Below are 20,344 nucleotides of genomic sequence, written 5' to 3' on the forward strand. Positions count from 1 at the left end.
CATAACCTAACTTCCTCTTCACCTGCAGCATCACTTCTACTTTGCTCCTCTGTCATCAGCTGCTGCTTCTTCACTCTCATATTTACTACTAATATTAATTCACATTTGATTTTCTACTCTGCTGATATTATTTACATATTGCATCAGTTGTGTATGGGATTATCTACCTTTAGTGATTACTTTGTGTTTGTGAATTTGTTCTGTTTTCTTTCTTTGTGAATATCTTCAGCCTGATTGTGCCTGCAAATTGTCTATAGTGATCAGTGTACTACCACGGTAAACAGACAAACATAAATAAATAAACTCCAGATCATTTTTCTGCTCTTTTATATACAGTTTCACTGTAGAGTGAGGCTGATATGGAATGCTCTTCCACATTGAATAAAAAAGACATATAGTTTTTTGCCCTTTAAGAAAAGTCTTGAGAACTGGTTGCATAATAGGGTATATGACCCATCATTGACTGGTGACAAGTTTTTTGAAGGCCTGTTTTGACGCTGTGAGCTTGAATAAGTATAAAAACATTGAAGCATTCAGTTTTGCTCCACCCAGCTGATACTTCACACCATGGTTGCCACGGCCTAAGTGCAGTGTTTTACATTTGTTTACATTGAACCTCAGTTGCTACCTTTCTGCTCACCTGTTCATCCTTCCTAAATCCTACAGTACACTCTTCCCCAGTCTGCCACTGCTCCATCCACCCTTGTGTCATCAGCATGAAGACTAACCCCATTCTTCTTTCCCTCAGAAATATCTTAAAGAAACACACTGAAGAGTACTGGACTCAGGGCAGTCATTGTAGCACTCCACTGTTCACTTTCCTAATTCTTAATTTCTGGCATTGTGTGTGTCTCTGTCTTATCTGCAGAACTCCTGTGTCCTACCATTTAACTATGCTGGTGTCTCCTTCCAAAGACTTGGTCCTGCCTCCAAACACTGGATTATTCTTATCATTTTCCATTGTAGGACCAAGTCAAAAACCTTGCTGTAGTCCAGGTAGACTATATCTACTGTTCCTAAATGCAGCAGTACAGCAGTCATAAAAGTGAACAGGCAGCTCCTTCTGGCTGCGAACCCATGCTAGTTACTATCATGTAAATGGCTGTCCCCTAGAAATGGTACCATTCATCCCCTCAGCATTCTCCTCATGACTTTCACTGTCACTGTCATTTTGCTAAAATGCCTGTAATTGCCCAGATGATGTTCTGCTCCTCCTCTTGTACAGGGGTAACTTTTATCCCTCTGACACTTCTGCCTAAACCAGTGATATGTTGATGATCTGTGTCAAGGGGGTCTGCCAATGCACTCACCAGATTTCTGAGGATTTTAGAAGACAGCCCATTTGGTTCATGTGCTTTCTCCTCCCTAGTGGCAGCCAGTTCCCACTGAACCTACTGTACCTACTGTATCTCCATCCTGGTTTCTGACACCTATTCTCTCCATTCTGCCCTGCCTTACTCAATGTATTGAACCCTTCCCTTGCCTTTCTTTGTGAAGATGGACACAAAGCATTTATTTAGTAACTTGGCTTCTGTGATCTCCCACCCATCTTTTTTCATCCTGGCCAGGTATGCCCCTCTGCTCCTTCCTTCTGGTATGCATGATGTTTTATTTGTGACTGTCTGCCTTTCTGCAGTGAATAAGTACCCTTGTACTGATTGCTGCATGCATTCCCCAGAAGTAATGCACTGACAGCTTCCTGGATAAATGCTTCCTTCCCCAGGTTTTCAATGCTGTTTCCATTCTACCTGTTGTTTCCATGCAGTTCTCTGTGTAGTGTGATACCATAGTTTCATAGTATAGTACTAGGCTATCTGCCCTGGGGCATTTGTAAGCCTAGCCATAGTGATGTGGCTTTTGCCACCCCATGAAATGGTACAAAAAATGTACAGAATAAATTTAGAATACTGTGCCTCTGTCTAGTAGTGACACAATGAAGGTCCCCTTATATAATAGAATTAGTTTACTGTGCCCCTGTCTAGCAGTGACACAGATGTGACCCCTGGGGTAAACTTATGATCTCCCATCCACTCATCAAGATTTCTCTTGAAGAGAATCAGTGAGGGGCTCTGCCTAATACGAACTGGGATCTTGTTCCAAAGCATGGGAAGCCTTTGGGTTATGAATCTATCCCTCCAGCATGTCCTATTCATACTTGTGCCGAGGTTTAAGTCTTTAGCTCTCGTGGGCCTAATGGATTTGGATATTTTGAGGTGGAGCATGACCATCAGATCCTGATTGGACATGGCCTTGTACGTCAGGCAGAGATCACCTCTGAGCAGGCGGTATGCTACTGAATAGAGCTGAAGTTTCTTTAGTCTGGCAGAATAAGACATATGTTGGAGACGCTTGATCCTCTTGGTGAGGTACTTTTGTGGACCCTCCAGCTGTTGCAAATGCCGGGTGAGGTACATACCAAATGGGGCATTGTACTCAATCATGGGTCTGATGAGGGAGGAGTATAGGGGTACAATGACATCCTTGGATCTGGATGTGAATCCCTTCATGATGAGGTGTGCAAGGTAGAATGTTTTTCTAACCACTTTGGCAACGTGGGTGTCAAATGAGAGGTCTCTGTCCAGTTGGGTCCCTAGGTCTCTGATTACTTTTTCCGTGCTCAGTGGGTTGCTGTCTATGTGATAATTTGTGGGTACTTTGTTTTTCCCAAAGGGGATGACTATACATTTTTTGGCATTTAGTTTAAGGCCGTGACTCCGGCAACAGTTGTCCATTTCTGTGAGGCCTTTTTGTAGGATGTATGTGTCTACTGGTGTATCGACTATGGCGCCTAGTTTGCAGTCATCTGCGAACTTTGTCAGCCACAACCCTCCCATGTTTGCTTTAACATCTGAGAAATAAATGCCGAAAAAGAGTGGTCCCAGGACAGATCCCTGTGGGACAGCACTTGTGACTGGCTTTGAGTCTGACATTGCTCCAGCGATTTTAACTTTACGGGTTCTGTCCTTTAGCCAGTTTGCAACCCATCTAGTGACATAAGGGTTTACGTTTAAGCTGTTCAGCTTATCTATGATGCCTGAGTGGGGTATTGTGTCGAAGGCCTTAGCCAAGTCCAGGTAGGCTGTATGGACTGCTTTGCCCTCATCAATGGCTCTAGTGACTGTTTTGAAAAAGTCAACCAGGTTCAAAAGGCAGGATCTGCCCTTTACACAGCCGAACTGGGTGGGGTCAAGTGTCTGTAGGCCCCCTATGTCTCTGTTTATGAGTTCCATAATGATTCTTTCCATAGCTTTGCAGACCAGGCTGGTTAAGCTTATGGGGCGGTAGTTCCCAGGGTCTGTAGAGGCACCCCCTTTGTGGAGTGGGACCACTGTTGCTGTACGCCAGTGTTCAGGTACATATCCTGAAGTAAGGCTAAGGTTAAATAGCATTTTTATGTGTGGGTTTAGCTCCTCTTGGAGTTCACGTAACACGCAACCCGGGATACCGTCAGGTCCCATTGATGCTGTGTTGTTAGCTTTGTTTAGGGCGGTTCTCACTTGGACATCTGAGATGACAGGGAGATTACATTCAGCTGGGATAATTATTTCTTCTTTTGGGGGTGAGGGAGGGGAGAAATTTGCACTGAACCTGTCAGCCAGAATGTTGGCAATATCTGTGGGTTCAGTGTATTTTTTGTTGTGAACTAACTCTGAGCATATCTGAGGGTTTCCACCCAGGTTTCTAACTTAGTTGAAGAAGGCTTTGTGGTTATCTTTAGTGTCCTTAGCGATTTTTCTCTCAAAGTTGGCCTTGGATGTTTTTATGAGAGAACGTAGTTTTCTGCTAATGTTGATCAGAGATGTCTTCCCTTCATGGGATTTTGCTCTGACGTGCAGTAGCTTCCTTCTTTTGTTATACAATTTGTTAATGGCTGAGGTCCACCAGACAGGACGCTTGCCTTTGGTGGAGAGGGACTTGGATTTCTTTGGGATTGCATGATCTATGCATTCTTGGAGATGTCCATAGAAAGCATTTGTGAAGGATTCGGCATTGTGGGATGTGGTATCCACTGGAACAGTGGGCTTAAAGGATACCATCTCAGTCTTAAGAAGAGTGAAGTCTGCTTTTGAGAAGTTTTTCACTGTGGTCTTTTGTGCTGGGGGTGGAGGTGGGATATGTATATCCAGGGTGATTAGTTTGTGGTCAGATCTCACTAGTGAGGGGTATACTTCCGGTGTGGAGCATTTTGTCCCCATATTTGTGATGATCAGGTCTAGTATATTATCTCCCCTAGTGGGAGAGGTGACTAGTTGTTCCAGTGCATTTGAATTTATGAATTCCAGGAACCTTTGGGCTAGGGTATTAGGGCTAGAATAATGTGCCCAATCTATGTTTGGGTAGTTGAAGTCTCCCAGTATGATGGTATTTTGTGATATATTCATATCCTCCAATGTCTTCAGGAAGGCTGAGTGGGGTTCCTGAGATTGGGAGGGTGGTCTGTAACATATTATCAGTTGTATAGCAGTTTTGCCTATGGTTAGTTGCACCTGTATGGTCTCTGATGCTTCATGTGTTGCTACTAACCTGGAGGTGTGGGTGTCCTTGATGCATATGGATACTCCCCCTCCCTTTGTGGTTCGGCCTGAGTTTTGGGGCCGAAAAGCATGATACGAGGTATAGCCTGGTAGTGCTGGGGTGCTCTCAGGAGCCTTGAACCAGGTTTCAGTTACTGCACAGACGTCAATGTTCTCCATGCTGAGGAGTGCATCGAGTGCCTGCATCTTGAGATTTAGACTTCTGGCATTGAGCAGCATTACCCTTAGTTTTTTTCCATTTTTGTTTTCTAAGGAGGTGGGTTTGTCTTTTGAGCCTTGCCTAAAAAAGGCACTATGGGGTGGTAAGAGCCTTAGCCAATATCCGGAAGCCCAGTGGTGACAGGTGTAAGCCATCCCTTGAAGCAGCGTGGCTTGTCCAACATGTCATCCCAGGCAGACAGACATTGGATCCCCTTAGAATGACACCAGTACTTGAGCCAATTATTAAAGCTGATCATCTTGTCTTTGTATTGTGGTATCATTCTTGGTGAGGGCAAGATGCTGCTCAGGGTCAGGGTCATACCAGCCTGGGCTACATAATCGGAGAGCTCCTCTATGTCTCTTTTCATGTAGTCCAGGGAGGTACGTCTCAGGTCATTCACGCCAGCATGGACAATGATGGAGTCATATTTGTACTTGCTTTGGAGTGACTTGAGTGAATGTGTTATGTGGCGGATCCTAGCTCCCGATAGACAGCTCACAGTCACCCTCTCCTTGTTCAGCCTGGTCAGCGGGACATCAGTGTGTCTGACTATAGAGTCACCTATTACTAGTGTATCAGGCATGGTGTTTGGCCTTAAGGGCTGAGATTGGTTGACACACTGATTTATTGAAGTATGTGTTGCATGTGTTTTGTTTTGAGGTGGTGGATTTTTGGATGTCTGCTTTGGGAGCCTCTGTTGTTTTGGTAAGTTTTTTATTAGAGCCTCTGAGTATGTCTTTGTGTTCTTATGTGTTTGGTTTGCAGTTGTGGTAGGTCTATGTGGGACTGGGATTGTTGTGTGTGTGGTTACCATTTCCTCCTGTCTGGTCATGCCAGCCCTGAGTTGAGAGAGTTCAGCCTCCAGTTTGGCTATATAGTTGCATCTCTCACATGTATTTGTGTTTGTTGTGAGGAGGAGAGGGTTGTCTGTGTACATGAGACAATTGTAGCATTGTCTCAAGATACCCAGATTGACCAGCTGAACTGGAGAGAACGCCAGTAATCTACCACTCGACATGCTAGAACAGTATAAGGGAGTGCTGTACCTTTAAGGGAAGTGGATATTCACAGGGGTGGTAGGTAGATGTAGTGCTTTACTTAGTACGAGAGTGCTTACTTAGTAGAGAAGTATTGAGACAAGTGCTAGGCTTGTAATATAGTGAGTAGTCTGATTATACTAAGAGTAGAGCTTCCTTAAGGGAAAATTTGAAGAGCAGACCTGGCGGAGCCAGAAGACGTTTAACATTGTTTAACCACCGCTGCGCTATGCGCCCAACCGCGCAAAGCCATGCAAACGCGGATTTTAAACAGTGAACTACAAAAGAGCTAGAAATGGTCCAAAACAACAAATTACTACAGCTTCTTGTGCTGAGGTCACTTCCTACAGGGACAGGTAGGCTGCTCAAGGCTCCCCACTCCCACTGGTGAGCAAAAAAACGTCCTTCTATCCAAGTAAGGTAATGAACAATACAGGAACTACACCACAGCCCAGAATACGTCCTTCTATCCAAGTAAGGTAATGGACAACACAGGAACTACACCACAGCCCAGAATACAGCAATGCCTGTAAACTGGTCTAAACTAGTCGAGGAGAGGCGGGAAAACAAGGATTTTTTTTTGTTTTTTTGATAGAAACACACAGAAAATGCAGAAACAGTGATAAATCAGTTACACAGGCTAGCACACTTTAGTGGGCAGCCTCAACAGTGAAATTAAACAAACAAACAAACAAACTTTCGATCAAATTCAACTAAAAAGTAACTTTAAGTGCAGATTTTAAAATAATGCAGCAAATAGTTAAAAAACAGTTCAAGCTGGTTCAGGGTAAGCTACAGAAGTTATTCCAAGTGAAAAAAAAAGCAAAGATACTTAAATCCAGAAAGTAGTCACTTTTCTGAGTTCTCTGTAGCTAGCACCACTCTGCAGGACTACGAGGAGCTTGTTTGAGCAGTATAGCCAAAAAAAAAATGCCCAGAGGTGGATTTTAAACAGTGAACTACAAAAGAGCTAGAAATGGTCCAAAACAACCAATTACTACAGCTTCTTGTGCTGAGGTCACTTCCTACAGGGACAAGTAGGCTGCTCAAGGCTCCCCACTCCCACTGGTGAGCAAAGAAACTTCCTTCTATCCAAGTAAGGTAATGGACAACACAGCATCTACACCACAGCCCAGAATACAGCAATGCCTGTAAACTGGTCTAAACTAGTCGAGGAAAGGCGGGAAAACAAGGATTATTTTTTTGTTTTTTTGATAGAAACACACAGAAAATGCAGAAACAGTGATAAATCAGTTACACAGGCTAGCACACTTTAGTGGGCAGCCTCAACAGTTAAATTAAACAAACAAACAAACAAACTTTCAATCAAATTCGACTAAAAAGTAACTTTAAGTGCAGATTTTAAAATAATGCAGCAAATAGTTAAAAACAGTTCAAGCTAGTTCAGGGTAAGCTACAGAAGCTATTCCAAGTGAAAAAAGCAAAGATACTTAAATCCAGAAAGTAGTCGCTTTTCTGAGTTCTCTGTAGCTAGGACCACTCTGCAGGACCACGAGGAGCTTGTCTGAGCAGTATAGCCAGAAAAAAACGCCCAGAGGCGGTTTTTAAACAGTGAACTACAAAAGAGCTAGAAATGGTCCAAAACAACCAATTACTACAGCTTCTTGTGCTGAGGTCACTTCCTACAGGGACAGGTAGGCTGCTCAAGGCTCCCCAACCAACACCTCTCTTGCTTCACTATTAACAAAACTCTTCTTTTTCTTGCTTCTTGTACCTGTCTTTCTTTTTTTTTTTTTTTTTTCAAAAAACTTTTTATTTTATTTTCTCTTTTAACAAAAGGAGGTAACAAACAAATGATGAGAATCCAAACAGGTTATAACAAAAGTAAAACAATACAAGGTGTGCGTATAAAGTTCACATATTATGCAGTAGAAACTGACAAGCACAAATATAACTACACACAAAAAAAAAAAAAAAAAAAAAAAAAAAAACACACATGAACTGCTAGCCTAGTTTGCTACCCAAGGAGAAGAGATAATAGAACACTAATTAGAGAGCACAAAATAGGTCACAGCATTTACGAAAGGAAGGTCTATTTTAAGTAGTGGTAAGAAGGTGGGCATTGATCTTTACCCAAATTTTTGTACAGAGAGCATTCCTCTTTGGACTTTTTATAATTAATTTTTGTGCAGCAATGTATGTAAGAGCCATTGACTTAAAGTTGTTCCAACAGAGTTTAGTGTGGTCCAGCCAATTTTTAGAGATGTATAATTTCATGAGTGAACATAGGAAAACCAGAACATGTGTGTCAAATTTAGAAAGAACACATGTAGGGATATGAAGGATGGCTAGTTCCCAAGAAAGTTTTGACTTATGGTAGCCCATTTTTTGAAGGCGGACTTTTAACGATGTCCAGAGTTTGTGTGTGTAATTGCAGGACCATAAAACATGCATTAGGTCTGCATGCAGAGATGAGCAGCAGGGACAGGAAGGAGACGTCTTAGAGTCAAATTTAGCTAGTCTAGCCGGGGTGTAGGAAGCATTATTGTTGATCATTAACTGTGTGTAGAAGAGTTTCTTAAAGGGCGAAAAGTTTATAGTATTTTTTATGGCCGAGAGTTTCTGAGTGTGCGAAAGAAGGGGGTTATACTTGTCCCAGTAGTTTGAAAAAAGATAATTTCTATCATTGATCATGGAAGATACGAGTCTGTATGAGTTAGAGAGCATTTTTTCCGGTAGAGTCAGATTATAAATCACAGATTCTAGTATGGAAAGATTTTGTCCGTTATCTAATAGGTGTATGAATTTAGATGTAATAACATCTCGTATTTGCCGAGTAATAATTAGGTATTTCTTATTGACTTTAAGGATTTTGCATAGGTTAGACAGTGATTCATTGTTGTGTTTGAGTATATCCCAGACTAAGAGATTTTTTATTGACGGGAAGTTGGAGAGGTTGACTGGAAGATTGTTGATTTTGATATTGGGATTTAGGTGCAAGGGTTGAAGTAAAGGGAGTGATTTGTCAAGATTTATGAGTTTTAGAATGTTTTGGAAGATATCAACCTTTTGTTTTATGTTAGTTGACAAGTTGAGACTGCGTAAAGTGTCACGTGAGAGAAAGGGGAGAGCAGCTGGATTTAAGTTAATGCTAAGGATCTGCTGAAACCATAATTTGGACCAGGTAGGATAGGTATTATAGTCTGTTATCTTAAGTTTGGAGATATATAATAATCTCCTTGCAGAGATGATTGAATAATATAGATGAAAGTTTGGGAGGCCCAAGCCACCTTTGGATTTGGGAAGGGTTAATTTGTTATATGCAATTCTCACAGATTTGGGATACCAAATGAATTTAGCTAGTTCTTTGCTAATCTTGGTCAAAAAGGATTTGGGTACCAACTGATCCACAGAGTTGAACTGAAAGAGGAGTCTGGGGAGTATGTTCATCTTAATTATTGCTGATCTGGATAAAAGAGATAGCTTCAGTCTTTCCCACTTATGAATATCAAGAGAGATTTTGGACCAAGATCTGAGAAGGTTATTTTGAAATGTAGATAAATGATTATGATCAAAATGGATCCCTAAATACTTGATGTCAGAAGTTGTCTTGAAGGGGGAGGCGGGAAAATAATTTGGTTTATGACCTAGAGGGTTAATGGGAAAGATGTGAGATTTCTTGAAGTTTATCTGATAATCCGAAGCTTCTGAGAAGGCGTTGATGGAGTTTTCAATCTTGTTAAGGTCAGTATTCGGAAGTTGAAAATAAATGATTAGATCATCAGCGAAGGCTGAAAGGAGTATTTTGGTATTCATTACTTTAGGGATTGTATGGAAAGTATTTAGTTTTATATAAAGAAATAAAGGTTCAATAAATATATTGAAGAGGAAAGGAGATAGCGGACACCCCTGCTTGGTGCCATTAGTTATTTTTAAAGGTTTGGAAAGAATCCTGTTTATCCGTAAGTAGGTAGAGGATTTACTGTATAGAACTTTAATCGTATCTACAAAAGGGGAGGGAATGTTAAAATATGATAAGGAATGAAAAAGAAAATCCCAGTTAACCATGTCAAAGGCTTTTGCTGCATCTAAAGTTAAGGTGTATAATGGATTCTTTTCTTTTTTCAACAGATGTATTAATGAGTCTAGAGTTAGAGTGTTATCCCATGTATGCCTACGTGACATGAAACGTGCTTGTTCTGTGGAAATTATAGATGGTAGAATTTTTCTAAGTCTGTTGGCTAAGAGCGAAGCGAGAATCTTGATATCAATATTAATCAATGAGATGGGGCGATAGTTGTTTGGATCCGTTTTTGTCTTTTTTGTTTTTCAGAATTAAGATAGTTTTCGAGGTGTTCTAGTGGAAGTCTGATATGCTGTATTTTATTACGTGGTTGTAAACTTTTAGCAGGATAGGGGAAATTATTGAGATAAAGGTTTTGAAGAATTCGGCTGTGAAGCCATCGGGACCAGGGGATTTGCCTAACTTGAGATTCGAGATAGTGGATTGGATTTCTTGTAGGTTTAAGGGAGCTGAGAGCATGTCACATTGATCTTTATTAAGGGAGGGGAATTTGATGGAATTCAGGAAGTTGATCATATGTTGATGAAAAACATGATCTGTGTTTTCTTTAGAATAAATATCTGAATAAAGGATGGAAAAGAGTTTTATAATTTCCTGGTCCGAATTATAAATCTTGTTTTTAAAGTGTAGACGAGATATTTTATGGGGTTCTTGGGTGTTCCGAATTAATTTTGTAAGTAGGTTAGATGGGACCTGTGCCCATTCAGAGTAAATTGCGATCATCTTTTGTTCAAAAATGGTTAAGTTCTGTTGATGTAATTGAAGTAAATGGTTCTGTGTTTCATTTATCATTTTGTCTCTGATGGGGTCCGGGCTGAGTTTTTGTTGTTTCTTTAAGTCAAGAAGCTTGTTTGTAAGATCAAGTTCTTTGCTTTTGTAGATTTTTTTGAGGTAAGAGGCTTTGTTAATTATAGTACCTCTGATACAGGCTTTACATGCAGCCCATTGTACATCCAGTGGTATGTTAGTGAGATCGAGGTTAGAGGTAAGATTAGTTAATGTTTCAGTGATTTCTTGAATAATATCCTTGTTACGGAGTAGGTTATTGTTAAGTGTCCAGTTGTTATAAGTACATGGAGAAGTTACTTTTTGGATAGGGTTAATATTTAAGGATATCTTAGAGTGATCCGATAAGGATCTCGGTTCTAAAGAGAGATTAATTTTGAAGTGGGTGAGGGATTCAGAGATTAGGAAGAAGTCTAACCTTGACCAAGATTTGTAGCATTTTGAGTAGTATGTGTATAGTTCATCTTTAGTTACATGGTCTTTCATAGAGATGGGGTCAGTAAGTTTGAGATCGTACATTAAGTCTTCTAAGGCAGAGGAGGCTTGGGGATTATAATAGGAGATTTACTAGTGCGATCTGAATTAGGGTCTATAACGGCATTCCAGTCCCCTCCCGCTGTAATATAGTGATCTTTAAAAGTTGCTAGAATATTGTGGATTTCTGTAATAAAGATATGTTGTTGGGAGCAAGGGCCATATAAGTTGAAGAATAGAATTGGTTTATTAAGATTGGGAAATTGGGATGAAAATAAGCACCATCTGCCATTCACATCAGACCGCTCTTTTAAGATAGTGCCTTGGAAGGATTTTTTGATAATAATCACCACCCCACTAGAGTTTGAACTATTTCCTGCAGAGATAATGGATTTCAACCATTTCTTTTCCCCGTCTTTGACCCAGTCTTTATTGTGTGTGTGCCTTTCCTGAAGAAAGCATATATTAGCTTGTGACTTAAATATTAGGTGGAGGATGAGTGCTTTTTTGGCTTTATTCTGCAGCCCTCTGACATTCCATGAGTCAATATCTAGAGTCATGGCTAACTAAGAGTAGGTTGTTTGTATTCATAAGTGATGTAGAGTGAAGGGGGTGAGTGACTGCACTTTGAGAGAGACCATACTGAAGGAGGGAGCTGGGTATACAGATAGTAAGTAATGAGAAAAAAAGAAGAAAAAAAATAAAAAAGCGATTAAGGCAGCATAAAAGTTCCTTCCACAAATCCCCGGTGCCTACCCACCCTTCTATACTGGTGGAAGGAACATACATACAGTAAAGCAGGAATTTTTGTATTAGGTTAGCAATATTATTCTTGTCTTGTAAGTTGTAGAAAAAACAAAAAGTAACTGAATTAACAATATAACAATATATACATATATACAACTCTATCTGCTTCCAAAACCAGGCTATATTAGAACCCAAGGCAAAAAACTTCCATGAGCTCATAAAAACTACATCCGGTAGTAGCCAGTTGTAAAAAAAAGAGAAAAAAGAGATATAAAGAATATAGAATACGATAAAGTAAAGGCATTCTAAATTAACTGGGATAGCGTATAATTGATGCTGACTAGCACGTTAGGTAAAAATAAGATGTATTTAATACCCAATTGGAAAGAATAAAATTTGTAGATAAGTAAAAAAAGTAGGGCAAATAAATATAGGGTTTAATATGGGTACTGCCAGTATTACTTAATATATGGGTGTTGTACAAATGAAAAGGCAGAACATATATCTAGCATGAGTGACCACTGTAAAAATATGGTAAAGGTGGTGTTGGGAGGTAAGCTATAATCATTTAATAATAAGTGTAAATGAAACATGGAAGCATAAGAAGTAGAGATGGGGAGAAAACTACTGCTGACCATTAAACCATGTTATAAACAAACAGTTTATCGTACTGACAGATACCAGCATGCCTGAACTGGAAGAAGAAATGCCAAACTGTAAAATTAAGTGAGAGCACAAAGTTAGACCTGAAATATTGTTTTAATGCTTAATCGCAAGCTAGACTATAAGGCTTGTTAGTTACTAAGTAAGGTAATAAGAAGAAGAAAAGCTGATTAGTAGAAAACAATTCTAAATAACTTCTAGCCTTTAATAATTAGCTTGTACTATTATTTAAAGTAAAGAAGGCAGCTTGTAGACTGCTAAATTATGTTTACAGTCCTCTGCAGTCTAAGATTTAATTACTAAAGATTAACAAGGTCTTACTTGGAAGTTACACATTTATAAAGGTACAACCTGCTTATATATTATATTTATTTAGAGCTCAAGAGGTTGTAAATACTAGGTAAGAACAGGTGACTACAGTCCGTTCACTTGAGCTGGGATAAAAATACGATTATATGAATGGGATTAGATTTAGAATAGCGTGCAGGAAAGTAGGTGTAGGCACATGAGTGGTTATATGATTAACTAATAATGTACATAATAGGCATATGCGTCTTGCCCACGTATCTGCATGTGTAATCCTAAAGTAAGCAAGAGAGATATAACTCTATAGTGAGAATTCATATAAAAAGAAAAAATTTTGTAATTTGAAACACCAACACACCATAGGGTACCAAAATTAACGACCTGATAGTATGTAAGGATGCGCGATATATTCGCGCATAATGGGAGATAGCTGATGAGTCCACAGTGTAGAGGAGGATAACAGCAAATTGTTTAGAAGATGAATTCGTGGATTCAGTTAATCCAGTCTGAGCAATTAGGATTGTAATAGTCAGGAAAGTCAATTTGTATAATAGTAAGCAAGACTTCTGAATGCTGCATTTGTTGTACGAGGCAGCGGGATTTGCTTCTTCTGGGTCGTCGTAGGAAGTGTATCAAATTGGTTACCCGTCGCCAGTTCCATGACAAAGCGATCCAATGGCTGCAAGCATAGTAAGCACCAAAGTTCCTATACAGATACATGCAGCAAACAGTGTTGAGTTAATGTTAGTTCCTTTTCTTTTATTTTATTTGATTTGATTTTACTTTGTAGACCAAACGCTGCAGAAACACTGTCTCTGTGACTGCCAGGAGCAAGCGAGTAATTAGCGGTGGGTTATTGTTAACATGAGGGTTGACACAAGAGCCATGAGAAGAAGATCCTGTCAAAACATATTATGAAACAGGATAGGAGTTAAAGGCTTTGGTAAAAGCATCTTTGGCTTCTGTTGGAGTATTAACTGAATATCTTATTTCTCTGTAGGAAAAAGAGAGGATATTCGGGTATCGCATTTGAAATCTCACATTTCTTTTGATCAAATCAGCACAAAAGGGAGCCAGTTTTTGTCTATTTAGTTTTATTTGGTGAGGCAGGTCTTGAGTAAGAGTGATCTTGTGGCTATTCCATGTAAAGTTTCTTTGTTTTTTGGCAGCAAGTAGAATGTTCTGTACATCTTGAAAATTTAGCAGCTTTGTGTAAATAATACGTGGAGTTGGTGAGTCTTGCCGGCGGATAGAAGCTCTGTGCCCTCTTTCAATTATTAAGTTCCCAGTCGAATTTCCCAGACCCAGTAAGGCAATAAAAATCTGACCACATATTAACCGCAGGTTTTGATTGTCATAGGTTTCTGGTAAACCTTTGATTATGATGTTATTACGTCGGCTCCTAGCCTCTAGATCCGTTAATTTGGACTGTAATTCAGAGATAAGCGCAGAGTTGTTTTTCATGTCATCAGTTATAGATTGTATTTGAAAGTCATTATTTTGCGTTTTTTGTTCAAGAGTGTCAACCCTTTGCACAAGATGGTTAATAGATTTAGTGAGGCCAGTCAGTTGCTCAGAAAAGCCCTGGATAGCATCATGAATTGGCTGGAGCGCTGATTTGAGATCGTCGATATGAAAGTTGGGGTCAGGCTTACTTTTAGAACTTGTTTTATTATTTGTGGTGATGTCCGTTGGTGTTTTAGTGGTTCTTAGTCTTTTATATGCATTGTCTTTCTCCGGAGATAGAATTGATGATATTTTCGCTTTGGTACTTTGAGTTTCCATGACTTCAGCATTGTCTGTCATAACTGGTAGCTGGTAGTAAACGCAGAGTGTCAGGAGCGTTAACTGTCAGAAGCGCTAAACTGTCAGGCATAGAGCTGTCACCCAGGCCTCTTGGATGCACGTGGCACAGATCCCAGGAATTGGATCAAAAGTGGATTTTTAAGTTTTTTTCCAGTAGAAGTCACCGAGTTGCTGACAGGTGTATTTAAGTAGTTAGTTGAGGCCAGCGATCGACAGAAGGTATTGTTAAGAAGTGTTTAAGGCTAATAGAGGTAAAACTACATTAAGAGCTCCATGGATAGGGTGCCAACTAGCCGACCACCATCTTGGAATCCAATCTGTCTTTCTGAAACTAAGTATTTCTGCCACTGTGTTTAATCTGTTTTTATTTTTTCAAATCTATTTGTTGATGGGGATAAGACCACTGGACAAATTGTCCCTTTTCAGGGGAGACCCACAAGTACTTTCTGGTTAAATGACATGCTCAGAGTCACTTAGTAGGCAAATGAAGGTGGAAAGAATCAGTCCCTGTACTTTGGGCACAAGAAGCAGTGCATTAAAAACCCAAAGCTTTAGTCTTCTGCCCTAGCATGATTTCTCCTCTTCATGCCTGGTGTCTTGTGGTAACCATGAATAGTGCTCAAAGAATTAAAAAAAAGTCTTATCAGCTTAACCATATATACCATATATTAGAATAAACAAGGCTTAAACTCCAGAATCAAATACATGAAAATACTCTTATTTAATAGCCAGGAGTACAAAATGTCAAAAATATTTATATATTTTAGGAGCTGCCACCACCTACCATAGGATTCAGAAATGCCTAATGCACTCTAAAATTCCTTTTATAGCAGCATTACATAGGGCATTAAGCAGTAGTGTTTCAGAGACCACTATATCACAGAAGCAGTTTGGAGGCACCACCCTATAACATGAACAGTAGTCTTGTTCGTGAAACTGCATGCTGATGTGGCAATCTAGAGGTATAGCTAATGCTCATTAGCGATGCACCGTGCCCTTAAATCACTACACCCTGAGCACTTCAGCCATAAGCACAAATGCAGTATTATCATTTATTTATGAAGCTGCCATGTCCTCGTGACTTCATAAATCAATGCCGATAGTACACTTTCACACCAGCGGCACCGACATTTATGTTCCTTAACAGCTTGCCCCTCAGGAAGCTGCCCCCTTTGCCCTGCTCTAGTTGTGGTTGTGCCTCCAAACTGCTTCTGTGATATGGTAATAATAAACACCATGGCCAGCATTGTGCTTGAGAAGAGTTGCTGTGTTAAGCAGATTGCCATCATTCTGATTGTGTGTTTGCTTTCTTATAAATTAAACATAATTAAGTCAACATTTTCTTGAGACAAATGAGGCATTACTACATGATAGACAGAAGCAAACAGTAACTGTCTTCTATGGTTGTTATAGGTCTGGATGAAAGGCAAAGTAGGCAAATGAAACATGGTGTTCATTTCTAGTTATTTATTTTTTACATTGTGTGGTCAGAGCTGCATGTCATGATTCAGAAAGGTGAAAATGATACTTGACAGATTTGATGAAGATGAATGTCGCAAGGCAATTGAGTTTTTTGGAACTAACCTAGTTATCTGTATTGATAGCTGATTTAGTAGTTAGGAAGTTTGTCTATTGGCAGCTGATTTTGTAGTTTGGACCTTGTCTATTGGTAGATCATTTAGTAGTTAAGGAGCTTGTCTATTGGTAGCTGATTTAATAATTTGGAGCGTGTCTATTGGTAGCTGATTTAGTAGTTAAGGAGTTTGCCTACTAGTAGCTGATTTAGTTAAGGAGCTTGTCTATTGGTAGCTGATTGAGTAGTTAAGGAGCTTGTTTATTGGTAGTTGATGGAGTAGTTTGGAGCTTGTCTATTGGTAGATGATTTAGTAGTTAAGGAGCTTGTCTATTGGTAGCTGATTTAATAATTTGGAGCTTGTCTATTGGTAGCTGATTTAGTAGTTAAGGAGTTTGCCTACTAGTAGCTGATTTAGTTAAGGAGCTTGTCTATTGGTAGCTGATTGAGTAGTTAAGGAGCTTGTTTATTGGTAGTTGATGGAGTAGTTTGGAGCTTGTCTATTGGTAGATGATTTAGTAGTTAAGGAGCTTGTCTATTGGTAGCTGATTTAATAATTTGGAGCTTGTCTATTGGTGGCTGATTTAGTAGTTAAGGAGTTTGCCTACTAGTAGCTGATTTAGTTAAGGAGCTTGTCTATTGGTAGCTGATTGAGTAGTTAAGGAGCTTGTTTATTGGTAGTTGATGGAGTAGTTTGGAGCTTGTCTATTGGTAGATGATTTAGTAGTTAAGGAGCTTGTCTATTGGTAGCTGATTTAATAGTTTGTAGTTTGTCTATTGGTAGCTGATTTAGTAGTTAAGGAGCTTGTCTATTGCTTGTCTGTTGGTATATGATTTAATAGTTTGGAGCTTGTTTATCGGTAGCTGATTAAGTAGATAGGAGCTTGTCTGTTGTTAGCTGATTTACAAGTTATGGAGCTTGTCTATTTGTAGCTGATTTAGTAGTTAAGGAGCTTGTCTATTGGTAGCTGATTTAGTAGTTTGGAGCTTGTCTTCTGGTAGCTGATTTTTTTATTTCAGATAAGGATCTTGTTTATTGGCAGCTGATGTAGTAGTTAAGGAGCTTGCCTCAAGATGCCTAGCATAAGAGCACATAACAAACCAGAATGTACACCTTTATTAGCTGAAAGGAAGGTGGATGACACTAATGATTTGCCATTCTACATGTCTGTACAACTAACTCTAAGTATGTTAACAGTGAAGTCTGCTTGCTGGACAAAAGGTAAATTCCTCATGAATAGCATTTTTGCACTAGTACTGGGATTGGGGTTCTTCTTTCATTGTGTCTCCATTCCTTTTGTGGAGTGTTAGTAGCATGTTAACATTAAATGCGTAGAAAGTACTTTGTTGTCCTGCAAGCAACATTTACTGCAGGGAGACATTTAATACTGACAAGGTATTGTTTAAAATACAATCCCAGATGTTTTATTAGTAGTGTGTCTTAAGGAAGAAATAAAGTAACTGTGTCTAGAATGGGAGGGTGGATGGTCACATGACATTTTATCTTCCATCAGGGATGAAGTCTGTGATTCAAGCACAAGTATATAGATTGACATGCTGCTTATGGCATCTTTTCTGATGGGGATGAATGAAAAATAGTTCCAAAAACTGTAATAATTTATGGTGTGTTTATTTATTCACAGTTACCTTCAAAGATGTTCACACTACGGACACTGTGTGCGTTACACATGGAGAAGTTGAAGGCATTCCGACAGATGCACCCTATTATCGTCCATGCTCTTTCCCACCACTGTATAAAGAACTCTTTGCCTCTGAGTGTGAGGCACAGGTTGCCACGGAATAGAACGTAGACTTGAAAAGCTTCTTCACCCTACCCAGTAAGCTGTGAGCTATATCAGTGTCACTGGTATGGAAGCTTAAAAGAAGATTGTGGCATTGAACAATTAACTTCACTGTCACTGCTGCATCGAATGCTAAAAATGAAGAAAAAGATAAACACCTCTGATAACACATGGACTGTACAAGATACTAAAGTTAGTCTCTATAACTCACATTATTTCTGAAATGAGTTGCAGTTTGCTCTCTGCTGTTGCTTTCCAGATGGAATGGTGCAACCAGGTTTGGGTTGCAGTACCTCATTTTATGTGAATATTCAAAACTATTGAACAGCTGCTGACCACTATGGCCATGTAGACTCAAAACATTTTTAAAAGTATGGTCAGTTTCATACTTTTCAGATGCTATCCAGTTCGTAAAGTAAGGAAGTGTTTGCGTCTGTTTATTTTTTCCTTACAGCCACAGGCATGGATTCTAAAAGAGATGTACTATGTCTGTTTCCAGTTACTTAACATTAGAAACTCAATTTCCTTTCTAATGTATTTTCATTTTTATAAAAATAAAGCTGTATATTTAGGTAATTTTAAATCTGTAACAATGAGGTTTGATGTAAAATATATTTTTGAAAAAGATCTGTTATTAAATATGGAATTCAGGAAGATTTACTTTGACTGCACAGAACTAAATATCTGATTTGTAGTGTTATGAAAAGATTTTTAACTCCATCTAGAGGTGCATGTAAGACAGGTGGAGCCCAACAGCGGAACATATTATTGTATTTTTTAGACTGAGTATTAGACTTGCTTGGGACAGGGTGGGTTAGATCTATGTAATTGTATGACTGTTGTCCATTGGTATTGTATTCGTTTTGAAGCTAGATGTTGCCCTACCCCAACAAATGAAAAAGAAGTATGTTTCAATGTTGAGTTTATTTAGGAGATAACCAAATCCAAATCATGAGGGAAGTTTGAAATGTTGGTTAAAAGCACAAGCGCACTTGTATGTACAGTATTAATTGACAAACAAGATGACTTCATCAGTTACCAAAGAGTTACTGAAGTTGCACCTTTTAATTTTTTTTTTTTTTATTTGCGAACATAAGGCCTACATTAACAGTGACAGCGTTACACTTACTTAATCTTGGCTGATTTTCTCCACAGTAGACCGTGATGCTTGTGTGGTGAAGCTTGTTATCAAACCCTCTGAAATTATAATGGCCAGTGATCAGACTGGTAATTTTTGTTTTTGAAGTTTTAGGGCAGACAAGAAGTGTGCCACTGTCATGATAAAAGAAATTAAATTTCCATTAAGTTGTTTGAAGTTTTGGCATTACTTGTGGTCTTTTCACTACTAATGACTTAAGAATGAAGTGCAATGGCAAAAAGCATCCGTGATATACTAGCCAGGGGCTTGCATTTCTACTTACACTGCTCTTAAATTATTTGTTTTTAATTTTTGTAAGTATAATCATCTTTACTAGACCTGGGTATATTTCAACTCTATTTATCACCCCACCATCTCATCAGCTGATTCTGCCCCATTTTCATTGTTATTATGCCTTGTCAGCTGTAGGCAGGTCCCACTTTCCCCAGCAGTTCTTTCCAGGATTTAGTTACGTAACTGCCATGTACCTTCCTGTTAATGTTTCATCACCTGTGTGTGTCTGACAGACACTCTCTTCAATGCTGCCCTTGCCTTTTCACTGATGTCATGTAGACTGGATCACCAATGTACATGAGTTTTATGCCATTCTTTTTACAGTATGTCCATCTGTAATAAACTAATGAAATCTGATTAAAGCAGCAATATTAAATCATTCATTCTTTCCAATGGACCATCTGTTGCTTTCCAGGCCAATTTAATTGCTTCTCAGTAATGCCATAAAACATGAAAAGACACAAAAAAAGAGTGTTTGTTTCTTACCAATATCCCTTCCCTAAATTGAAGACAGATCCCCAAATCAGCTATATAGGTGTCCTCCAATAATTTAGTTTGGGCTTTCTGAGATCCAGGATAACTCCCAGAAGGCAAGCAGTATATTTGTAAGGAAAACTGTTACAGCAGCATGTAAATGTGATTCAGTGCACCCTCGTCAAGGTTTCTGAGATTTTAGATCTGGGAAAGGAAGTACACTGTACATTTCGGGTATTGCTGACAAGTGTTGTTAATTCTGTCTTAATGAGAAGCTTCCATGCTGCCTAGGCTGTCTGCCAAAAATGTACTTAAGGAAAATGTTCTCAGTCAATCTGATTCACTCTGGCGAAGTAAAGGTCACAAAATAGTTTGTTTCTTGGAAAATATTTGTGTTTGAGATAAATAAATTATTTCCATGGATTTAATTTATTGCTTACTGTTCCATCATGTATGGAAACA

General features: G+C 39.1%; 1 protein-coding gene across 1 annotated transcript in view; it reads left to right on the forward strand.

The window, feature by feature from the left end:
- The window catches only part of RORC (RAR related orphan receptor C), a 2,019,495-nt gene extending 2,000,192 nt beyond the window's left edge, over positions 1-19,303 (forward strand). The window contains 2 exon segments of the mRNA XM_044079934.1: positions 17,818-17,911; positions 17,914-19,303. Coding sequence (XP_043935869.1) covers positions 17,818-17,911; positions 17,914-17,978 — 159 coding nt within the window. The 3' untranslated portion in view covers positions 17,979-19,303.
- Positions 19,304-20,344: the final 1,041 nt, after the last annotated feature.

The sequence above is a fragment of the Protopterus annectens genome, chromosome 8.part0, assembly GCF_019279795.1.
Source record: "Protopterus annectens isolate FY-2018-M chromosome 8.part0, PAN1.0, whole genome shotgun sequence".
Lineage (NCBI taxonomy): Eukaryota > Metazoa > Chordata > Ceratodontiformes > Protopteridae > Protopterus > Protopterus annectens.